Source organism: Ornithodoros turicata, chromosome 3 (assembly GCF_037126465.1).
Source record: "Ornithodoros turicata isolate Travis chromosome 3, ASM3712646v1, whole genome shotgun sequence".
Classification (NCBI taxonomy): domain Eukaryota; kingdom Metazoa; phylum Arthropoda; class Arachnida; order Ixodida; family Argasidae; genus Ornithodoros; species Ornithodoros turicata.
In genome coordinates this window covers 29,848,200-29,860,006 of record NC_088203.1, presented here as the reverse complement: position 1 = coordinate 29,860,006, position 11,807 = coordinate 29,848,200, and the positions used below count along the sequence as shown (strand labels likewise).

The window sequence follows — 11,807 nt, the reverse complement described above, 5'->3', positions numbered from 1 at the left end:
ACCTGTCATTTACTGGAACGCCAACTACTCGAACTCGACTCGATACTCGAAACAGTGATTTGGTATTACTCGAACTCGACTCGAACTCGAAAATTTTGCTACTCGCAATACCCCAAATTCTGTTTGACATCCTGAGCATAACCTTTGTTGTTACCACTAATCAGCATATGCAGTATTGCATTGTATAAATGCATCGCAGTATTACCACATAGGAATCACAATTGACTTTATGCAAGAACAATGTTTTCACAATTATATGCACTGATGACACAACTTGCCTAGATGGCACCCGCATTCAAAAACTATCCTATTCTTGCTCGAGACACAATGAATGCAAAATGTGTAGCCAAACAGTTTATTGCACACTTCTTTCCTTGAATATGTAGAATAAAAAAACAAAAAAAAATATATATATATTGCACAACTTCCACTTCCCCAAACAAACAGACACTCACTCTTTGGCATCTAAGTAATACATCTTGAAATGTCCAAGCAGTTTCTCTATCTTTAACTGTTCCTTCATCTGGAGCTCACTTAGCATAGTCGGATCTGTCCCACACAGCCCCACATAGAATTTGTTGAAATGGCGAACCTCGTGTCGAGCGTCCAGCAACTTGCTGGCCCTAGCCGAGTAGTTGTTGCGAATATTCTGGGTGTCCGTCATGTATTTGTAATGCAGCAACTCTTCCTGATGCTGCTGCCAGTACCTCATGTCCCAGGGTGCTGAAGTTGTTCGGTTATGTCCTCCGTAATTAAGGAACATCAGTTGACTGTTCACCTGTTCACGGACACGCTGTATGTTGAGTTCAAGCCAGTGCTGCGCCGCATTGTAGTCCTTGTTTGTCTTCCGTTCCAATTCCTTCAGCTTGAGGTCAAATATATCTGTGTCCAAACGCTTCCGCTTAGCAGCTGGGTTTTCAACGCTGCTACTGGGTGCCTTTCGCTTCTGCCTGCGTGTACGGCCCTTTGTAGGCTGATGCTGCAACTTGCGTTGCTTGTGTTTGTACTGGCTGAGGTTTCGATGTGGGTCGGGAATTCTGGCGTTGTGCCAAACATTCCGCACTGCTTCGTAACGTTCTTCGTCTGTTGACAGCTGCCGAAAATTTTCCCAGCCAGGGTTGGCGTTGTCGTAGTTCTCCTCCGGGTCATCGCTGAAGAATGGAGGACGTGGAGGAACAGACTGCAGTATTTCTGCTGCTCTTTCTGAGGGCTGTGAAGGAGGTTCTGCGGATTCAACTTTCACAGGTATGAGCCCTTCAATTTCCTGGAGGGTATCGGTTAATAAGCACTCTGTTTTCACTGGGGTGTCTCTCTTACTGGCAGCATTCTGATTGGTGTCGAGTGGCAGTTTATCCCTCGTGGCAGTCACCTCCCCGCTCTGGCTGTCGCTTGTCACAGTATTTCTCATTGAGTTAATCTTGTGTCGAAGATCCGTAGATTTTACTGCCTGCTCCACCAGAGTTTCACATAAACATTCTGGCTCAGCTTTCAGTTCCGGCTCTTTCTGGCATTCCTGCATTTGTCTCAAATGATATTCGGGTGGTTTAACAGTGCTCACATCATCAACAGCATCACCTTCAACAACACGAACATCATCCGATTCTAAGGTGACAAGTAATATGTCACCTTCTCCGTCTTGGGTCTTTGGTGGTTTTTCGCTGTTGTTCTTTGCTTGACTTCGTCCTTTCTCCACTTTTACCTTTCGCGTCGTTCTTTCCTGCTCTTTGGAATGGAACAACCAATGCGATGTAGAGTCCTTCTGAGTAGGTTTATGGCGCAAGGGGATTTTACTTCCAGTGCTTTGCTTTTCCTTTCCCACAGGTTCACGATGTCCGACTTTCAACACTGCATCAGATTTTTGTAATATACTCTCGGTGCTTGAATGCATGACTTTGAAACTGGGTTTTTCAGTCCTTCTATCTTGTGGCCAAGCGCCACCAACATCCCTAGTCTCCTCTTCCAAGGCAGATTGAATGGCTTCCGTGCTTGGCTTTCCTTGACTAGCTCGTAAAACATTTGATATCGCATTTTTATTTGGCAATTCAGCGCCCACACCGGTTGACGTATTCACTTTCATGTCCTCACCCTTATCCTCTTTGGTTAGAATGTTTACAACTGACTTGGTTGACCGTGGCTTAACACAAGGTGCAGAAACGCCCACAGAACACTCCTCCGATAAATTGTTGGCATATCTTTCTTCACCGGGCTTCCCAAAAGTGACGTATCGCCTGCCCTTGCCTGGTGGCGGGATACTTCCTGCTACGCCGTTGTCGTACGCCCAGTCAATGTGGATGTTGGAGGTACAATCCCTGTTATTTTCAGGTAGAAAACTCTCGCCTTTAACTAAGTTGTGTGATGACCCACCCGCAGTGGACACGCTGTTGCTGCATGTCAGATCTGTCCCATCCGGTTTCTGTTTAGCTGGTGCAGCACTGGCTACTGCTGGTTTTATTACTGTGTGGGGCTCTTTCCTTTCCGTAGTTGGCATTCTGGAAACGACGCTGTTGCCTGCTGCCCGGTCGACACTGCTGCCCCCCATGTTCAATTCACCAAAAGATTCCTCACAATGTTTAGACACTACTGCAGGAGTTGCCAGAGCAATAGGAGGGATCAGGTTGGGCCCGTCACTGGTGGTCACTTCCGATGCAACACCCTTATCTTCCAGTGGCTCACACGGCCTAGTTAGGTCGCCAGACACAGAATCCGGAATAGCTGCATTGCCCACATCATGTGATACACGGTGCTCGTCTGGAGTTGGAGCTCTGAAGGTATTACAATCTTTTATAAGTGAACAGTCATGTACAGCATCCTCAGCACTGCCAACAGCTGCCGCAGCTGTGTTCGCCTCACCTACCGTACAGGAAGTTTTCGTTCTTTGAGCATGTTTGACCTCCACAACGGAGACATCTCTCGCAACGTTGTCACTCTGCTCTCCCTCCAATACAATGGGTTCCAAACTCGTCGGCAACGAGCGCAAACTGTTGAGCTGACGGACGGGGCTCACCACTGCTATAGGAAGCCTGATGCACAGCCCAGTATCCTGTGCCTGCATAGTATCACCTGTGGCTGCAGCACCAGCACCGTGAGCACACAGCACGGTAGAAGTGTCAGAAGACTGGATTGATTCAATCCCATTGCATGTAACGTTGTCGACCTCTGTGTCTGCATGCCTGTCAGCACTGCAATTGTGATGACCCACTCTGGTCAAATTCTCCCCCGCATTAGGCTGAGCACTTTCACTATCATCGGTACAGTCAACCTCATCCACCACCATGAAGGTATGGTCATCAGCAATGCTCTGAACACACACAACCTCAGGTAAAACACAGTTCTCAACAACCGTGGTGTTTGTCAGCTGTGTAGTCGAGGTTGTTGGACAGGGTGTCTGGCTGTGTCGGACGATGATACTAGCAGAATCAGCAAAGGAAACTCTGTGGTCAGGTCCTGTGGTCACAGTAGGCACAAATGCTTCTGTGTTGATATGAGGTAACTCATTTTCTCTTACAGTGCTTATGCTATTGCCATATTCAGTGGCCGCAGCAGGTCGCAGAGGCACAGCACACCTTTGTGCATTTCCTACCTCAATGTCCCTATGAACGGTTAAACCAAGTTGTTGTGTACCCTTGCTGCAACTCCCTGCAATACTTCCAGCAGGCACAATGTTGTCATCTTCGTCCGCGTGCCCCGCCTCAGTGTTCTCTTCGACAGCATTGTGACCGGTGCTCTCAGAACATTCTCTCACAAAGGACAGTCTGCGTGCTCTTCGTGTCTGTGTAGGAACGTTGGAGGCTGTAGGAAGGACAATTTCATCCTCAGCCTTGGCGAGCCCTATTTTCAATGTTGTATCATCGTACGCTGTCCCTGAATTGTCTGATGAGATTGTGAGTGCGGTGCTGTTGAGAAAATCATCAATCGTCTTCAGGAATGACTCGTTGTCCTCATCAGACTCATCAAAACATTCTATGCAGTGCCCATCAAGCGGAGTGCTGCAGACCTGGAAAGCTCCCCCGTGGCGCTGTGGGGTGCCAAAGAAATTGCTGATGTCTCCAACTTGCATGGTGGAATCCATTTATTCAGCCTTGTACCATCAGCATCTTGTATCTGCAACAACAAAATGTTGAGCTTTCAAGCTGGTTGGAGGGGTTGTGTGCAGCAAAAACAGAGACAGAGAAAATGATAAGATCTCTGAAATAGGAACGAAGAATATGCCAAAGCAGTATAAGAATAATTGGCAATTCGTGGATTTATGACATGACAAAAGCAATACCCCGAACCACACACCAGACAGCTAGAAGCACACATGCACGTTTGGTCTGTATTGGCGTATGAACAGACCCATAGGGCTGCGTTCACGAGGGCCAACTTTCTGAACCAACACACGCGTGCATGTTACAATCAATTTAGATGTGGTGCCGTCTCTGTATTCACACAAACCAACTCAGCAGCTTTCACAAACAACACTACGTCAGTTTATGTTACCAAGAGAGCGGCATTTCCTTAGAAAACTCCTACTGGTATATTGTTGTTAGATATTTTTTTAAGAAATAACATTTATTTTTCAGCTATACCTACACAGTTCATAACCAATGCGACTTATCAATAAGAGGTAGTACAGTATCAACAAAATTGCATCACGATTGGGAGTGGACATTTAATAGTTTGGTCTATGTGATCCGGTCACGTGGCAATGCTGCTCAGTAATAATATTGGCTAGCCTATTAGCTAAGCCTAGAGGATTGCCTATCTTTCGGCCTTTCGAGGAGAGGAGGCCTTCCTGCATCATATGCCAATGATATGCATTGTAGCGCAATTTTTCCTTGTAGTTAGAGAAAAGCTTTTGCAAGAGGGATTGGTATACTTCCACATATTTTGCTGTCCAACGAAAGCTTACATTATTTATTTTCTGGTGCATTAGTAAGTGTGGAGTGTCATGTACTGTTGATCTCGACCGAAACTCATGAATCCTGTCAAAGCAACCTCACACCACATGGCTACCCTAAACCGGGAACTAGAATGTGAAACAAATCAGACGCACTGGCACAATGTAATGAACCACATGTATGAAAGTGTCCCAACCCATTTAAGTGTACTTAGTGCACAGGGTTGGTAAGTAACAGACTAAAAGTATCCGAGCACCTGTTATCTAGATGCTCTCTTGTTCCTTGAGGATATATTTGCATGTACATACTCTATATCTCTAACTAGTTACCTGTTTCGGTAACTTGCATCCTCTTTTCGTGTATTACTATCGCAGTGCAATCACGTTAATTCGAGATCTCGTGTTTCGGACTGAAGCTTGGGTCCTGGTAGAGCCATGTGTTGAAACTTAATTTGATTTAGGTTAAAAGATACTTCTCTGTTGTCTGAGAACGTGTGTCGATGAAGTGAAATAAAGGGGTACAAGCAGGGAATGTTGGTTTCGTGTTGGAACAGCAACTACATGTCAAGCGTGTAGTCTCTACTTAAGGCGTCCTCCAGTTAATAAGATATTGACATGTCATGTGTATTTCAATGAGGGAAAACTCAAGGTAATTCAAACATATGAATGTGCACAACAGTCTATAGAAACAAAATTGGCAACAACTCCTGGCTGTGTACCCGCTCGGAAGCTGCTGCAGGCGTGCTGTTGGCGCATCAGGGACATTTTTACTCATTAAATTACCATTTATAAGTCCATCTCTCACGAAGGCGATACTTATGTCGAGGGGAAAGTGGAGCAAGGAACCAAGTTACTGTAATGGTGTGCGCAAATGTGACTGGCATAAAACGACGCTGCTTACTCGCCGCCAGCAAAGCAATTAAGCTTTCCCGTTTAGGGACCTTGCCAAGGGATCAACACCAGTCAAGAAAAGGAAGCAATTTGATATTTTCTCGAGCTGGGTTGGCGATACTAGTTTTCACAGGGCTCACATATCACAAACACTGATAAAGTCACAGCTAAAGAAATGAACGCAAGCACATATAGGGGTTACTTTCTGCCCTGAGCTGTTTTTTGATGCTTGTCTATAGATAAACATTCTGGAAATAATAGGGGTTTACGTCAGGAGACAACTGAGACCGCGAGTGACATCACAGGTCTGTGGATTGCTTTTGCCCACCTGAGGGTTCTTTAACGTGCGATGAAAGCTCGCCATACGGCACCCCAGATTTAATGTCCCTCACGGAAGACTGCGTGTTTATGCAACTTGTACGTTGCCAGCAAGTGGCTGGCGTCCTCGGCCGGGTTAAAACCCGCAATCTCGAGATCAGAAGGCGAACACGACTGAACCATTGAGGCCATATATAAATATTCTGGAAATAATCAGTCTCTTATATTTCGCCCACTGACAGCGAATGGGCAGCAAAGCCTAGCGAGCCATGACACATCCGAGACGCAGCTAGCATTACAAACACATTGAGACCTAATTTAGAGTTTCTCGTTCTGGTCCAAACTGCAGTCTATTGAAAATACGGCAGCAGCTGAAATTCATCGGTGCTTAAAGGGCAAGGACTTTTGTAAAAGACTGCCGGCGTATTCTGAATGTCATTCTTTAAAACGCTGTTTGTTTGTTGGTCATTTTGGTCTGCAAAAATACAGTCATTCACCAGTAAAGTGCATGTAGAATATTAAGAAAATTGTTATTAATTCATATACAGTCGTGCCTCGTTAATATGGACACTTTTGTCCCCAACCAAAACCATCCTTAAAGAGAACCTCCCGTATCATCGAAAAAAAAAAAAAAAAAAAAAAAGGAAACAACAAAAACAATGAAGATTTATTTTTAAAAAATTCCAAATTGGTGCTTACTTGCAGGTATACTTGGTTGCACACTGATTTATGCTTGGAAAAATGCCAGCAAAACCTATGAGCCTGCAACAACAGCAGCTCATCACCATTGTCCTCAATGAATTGGAGAGCCGTTTGTAGTCGCGCTCGAGCCATAGCAGATGTGACAGCTGGCTTGGCGTTGCTCAAGACATCGACACCAAAGCTTGACAACTTGGCGCCGAGCGACTGCACTGTGTTTAACTAAAGGCACCACAACTCCTTTCATGAGTGCCAATCGCCCGTGGACGTGTTCGGAAGAGTCGTGACGTCATACAGGATTTTCCAGGCCCTTCACGTCCACAAATAACCCCTTTCCTCGTTATGTTCTTGGGGGGACAGCTGCGAGGGAGAGGGCATGGTTCCTCTTCTGCGACGGAATGTGCTACTTTAGAAAGTTCTCCCGCAGAACGTGGGGAGAGGCTGGCCTTCCACGCTCCATACCAATGTCATACATAATAACGAGACGAAAATACATGGACTGCATATTATGGTTTGTGCCTTGTTGGATCGTCCATTATCGGGCAAGCGAGTTTCCATATTAACGAGACGAAAATGCATCGAAAAAGTTTGGTCCTCACAAAAATCCTCCCTAATTCGAGTTGTCCCTATTCGGAAGGAAACTAACAGGCAAAAATGGGAGAAGTCTAGCACTCGCAAGTGAATAAAATAAGTATTTAAAGACATTGAAACATTTATTTTACTGAAAAACAAGCTCCGAAAGCTTGTTTTTCAGTAAAATAAATGTTTCAATCTCTTTAAATACTTATTTTGTCCATATTAACGAGGCATGACTGTACAAGAAAGAAAGACTCTCGATAACATGTTTCATCTTTGGGGATCCTGCTACGCTTCTGCCTGAACCAATCCCACTTTTCGTTCCCGGGGCAGATTTACCATCAGATTGAAGGTTGTCCGATGGGCAGCCCGGTGTCCGTGACCATGGCTAATCTCGTCACGGAATATGTTGAAGAATCTGCCTTACAACGATTTACCCACAACATCAAGTTCTACCAACGGTATGTCGACGACACTTTCGTGATCCTAAATCGCAACCTCCTCGACGAATTCCATTCGACCCTGAACAGCATTGAACCGTCCATTCAGTTCACTTACGAACTCGAACGGGAGAAGCGGCTTCCCTTGCTGGACGTGGCCGTACGCAGGCTCACCACCGGCCTGATTCAAACAACTTCCGTCTACCACAAGCCCTGTGATACTGGTAACTTCCTAAATTTCGAATCCTACCATCCGATTGAACACAAACGCAGTGTAGTGAGAACCCTGCTTCAACGCTGTGAAGATTTCGCCTCTTGCCCGGAACAACGTACGTCCGAGGAGATGACAATCACGGAGTCACTCATGAAACGAGGATACCCGCTACGTTTCTCTGAGAACACACAAAAACGCATACACGAACCAAGGACCCGAAGGAAAGACGATTTCCGACACGGCATCGTCACCATCCCATACGTCAAAGGTGTGTCAGAGTCCATTCGGCGAGCCCTCCTCCCGTTAAAAATCAGTCAAGCCCTGCCTGAAACTTCGTTCACTGATTTCTAAGCCAAAAGACAATGTTCCCCCTGAGTCCCAGACGGGGGTTGTGTATAAAGTACAGGGTCTCGGTTGCGAGGTGCCCTACATTGGAGGGACGGGCCGCAAGCGCAGTGCAAGACTAAAAGAGCATGAACGTGATGTTCGCAACTCAACAAACGCGACGCGATTTAAGACAGAGCTCACCGACCATTGTTGGAAAACAGATCACTCTTTTGACTACGCGAATGCTGCGACCTTAGCGAGGGAACAAAGGTGGGGTCCCAGGAAACTGCTCGAGTCGTGGCACGTGCGAGGAGAACCTTCAGTGTGTAATACCAATCGCGGCGCCCCCTCCCCCAAGTGTTCGCCGACCTGGTTAAGTGATCCTCTGGTTGCGGTCGCCTCTCATTCTGCTTTCACTGATGATGTCCCCCGCGTGGGAGACAAAACGTCCGCATTAAATTGTTATTTGTTGCGTCAAGCCAGTGTGCAACTTTGTTGTTTTCTCATTAAGGTGGAAGAGAGTAACTGCAAAAGTACCGAGTGCTTTTTCAGAAGGTGTATTTCTCTTCCATGAGGCATCTGTAACTGTAACTTAGGAGCTTTTGTACTCACTTACCTGTGGCTATCTAGCTGAGGGAGAGCAGGCAAGTCACACAGAATGGTGCCACCCAAATGTTAATACGTGGCTGGTGGCCGGAGCCGAAGAAGCCAAGCCTGTCAAGAAGCTACGTTGCAAGGAGTGGATCGGCATGTGATATGAATAGTAGTGAAATATCAGTGCACAATACTAGAAGAGATTTGCCTGTGTCCACTGCTTTTACCTTTGGCACAGTTCAATAGCTTATAATCCAGTAAAATTCTGTGTCTTAGCCAGTGTCTAATCCACTATAGACACAGCGGAGCACAATATCTTGATGTAGCTCACCATCAAATAGAGTGAATAAAATGTTGCAGAAACGACTTTGCTAGTGCTCTACGATATGCAAAGCATTGTGTATGAAGACACACGAAATCACGTACATGAAGAGGCCAGATAGCCACATTGCAACTCAGTATGAATACAAGGACGTAATTGCGCAGACACCACTGAAACTTTGACTTGTTGCCGTCTTGTCTTTGCATTGTTGCCGGCCTTGTTACAGTCATGTTTCGGTATTGGGTTGAGGATACGAGTTTCTCTCATTGGCCAGAACAGTGGATTGAAGCAACACACAGACCTGGTCTTGTCCCGTCGTCGTGCGCAGTTTTTTCGTTCGAGGAGGTCCTCTTCTGTGGGTGGCGGCCATTTGCAAGGCCCCATCTCATCTGACACGAGTGCCTTAAGATCGGGTTTCATAAATGGTTTATGATGCAATCATCGATGTCAGTGTCACTGCGGCGCGCCTCTTAGAAATCTGTTTTGATTTGGTGTGGGTGCGAATGTGAACAAGCACGTACTACTGCTCTGTGTACGTACACACACGTATAGCTCCTTGCGCCGCAGGCAATCGGGTGCGATTGTGAAGGAGTGTGTATTGCCACTCCGTTCACATGCGGTGCCTCTATACCTCCTAGTTTAGTTAGGGGGCCGAAACACGTACCACTTTTTCAGTGTTAGTAGCTAAAGAATGCTTCGCGTTAAAAAACAGAAGATGAGTTCATGAATTAGGCTATCCTGAAATTGCAGATGTTATCATTGAAAATGGAGATCTTATGGCCTTCCAGAAGGAATGTGGTGTAAGCAGTCAAAGCTTCCTTGTACATGTGGTCGTGTTCAACTTAAGAAGGGAAAGAAATGTAGTCCGTCAGCTCTCAAAATATTACTGCTCCGCAGATGGGATGGCTGAACACAGAGAGGTCACGCTCTCTCCTGCGCCAGATAATGTAATCCATTGTACTCACTCTGCTTCCGTACTGGGAGACAAAACTGGCCACACAATACAACGTGAGCCCTTCCTGTCACTTCCCTACTGATGGCAAACGGTGACACTGCAGTATTTCTCCTGGCACGCTATTTCGCCCTAGATTTCTCTTCCTTTTTAAGCTGAGCACGATTATAATTAAGCAGCACAAAAACAACGCGAGGACACAGTGCCCGCGTTGAATGCAATAAGGCAAAAATGGGATATATTTCAGATAATAGGGATTCTTGAGGGAGCTTCTTCACTGAGAACTCTCATTTTTTGGAAATCGCTTCATGGACCCTTTGACGGTATAAATCTATGAGAAACAAGTCAATTTTGCTGAAGAATTTGAAATTCTAATTTCCATGCTGTGTGACACTTGATTCCTTGTTGCATCATTTTACAAACGAATTGTCAAAATTTTATTTTTATGTTTATTCCGTCATTATACGAAAGGTTACACGTAATCGGGCGGCCAAAAAGCTGCAAAAAGCCGCTTCACTAGGGTACAAATTGCTTCAGTCAATCACATTTTATGCCACATTTTCCAAGATGTTGTGGACATTACATTTCTGGAAGTGGTGCTGGAAGTGCTCGGTTTTATAGACATAAAACTGATATCCACTAGTGATTTAGCTGCGTACCACCTTTCGTCTGACAACAAGATCAAAGTTCGCATTGGCATAGATGGCTGCTTGTCGTGTCCATCTATCTTAATTTACGATCTGCGTATTGGGAAGCTCTTGTTTTGCTCATGTTCTCTGTGAAGTTGCTTCCACCTCAGCGTTGCGATCGGCTCTTTCTCGAAAACTCAAACTGGCGAAAGACCACATAGGCAGGTAAAAGAAGGGGAAATTCAAGGACAACAGGTTTACAGGACCGACGAAAAAGAAGGGGTGAAAGAGAGCCACGTCAAAGCTCCCACACATTGAGCCGGACAGAGTAAAGAAACTAGGCAAATCTTGCTTGGGGCTCCAGCAGACAACCTGATTGCGGGTAACAGAACATGGAGATTAATGTGTTTCCTGGCATTACTGTGTACACTGAAGTAGTCAGATTGTGCTTCCAACGACCTCGCACTTTCCGAGGAAATTTAAAGTGGCATTCGCTCGCAGCTGTTACTCACACGCAGTCACTGCAGTTGTGCGAAGAGATTTCGAACACCTCAGAAAACAGGAAAAGTTGCTGAAAGTAACGCCACCGCTCGTGCATGTTCTGCGACGTCTTGGCAACGGCAGGAACGCGGTGAAGCGATTCTGCGTTATAATGAATATGCCCCTGTCGGTATTCCGTCGTCGCCTGCAAGAGTCTTTGAAAGTGGTTGCCGAGCACTGCATGAGAAAGTAAAACTGCTGAACTCGAACACTGATACTGTGGTGGACTGGGGTGTTTGCGTAGATGGGACATGGCAGAAGCGGGGCCATTCCTCGTTCATTGGAGCAGTGGCCGCTCTGTCTATTGACAGGCAGAAAGTCCTGGACATTGAGGTTATGTCGTCATATTGCAAGAAATGTCGGCAAATGGAGATGGCCTCAAAGAGCAGCTTGCAGTATTCTCTGCTATGGGACCATGCTTGCACT

At 45.9% G+C, this 11,807-nt stretch overlaps 1 protein-coding gene across 10 annotated transcripts in view; it reads right to left on the bottom strand.

The window, feature by feature from the left end:
- Positions 1-341: 341 nt before the first annotated feature.
- Positions 342-11,807, bottom strand: part of LOC135388358 (uncharacterized) — a 43,897-nt gene continuing 32,431 nt past the window's right edge. For 5 of the 10 annotated variants that reach the window (XM_064617867.1, XM_064617864.1, XM_064617866.1 and 2 more), the window contains one exon: positions 342-4,101. In XM_064617867.1, coding sequence (XP_064473937.1) covers positions 452-4,069 — 3,618 coding nt within the window. In that variant the 5' untranslated portion in view covers positions 4,070-4,101 and the 3' untranslated portion in view covers positions 342-451. Of the gene's footprint in view, positions 4,102-8,960; positions 9,059-11,353; positions 11,441-11,476; positions 11,559-11,807 lie in introns of those variants that run through there. The other 5 variants (XM_064617868.1, XM_064617869.1, XM_064617870.1 and 2 more) reach the window with 5 other exon arrangements.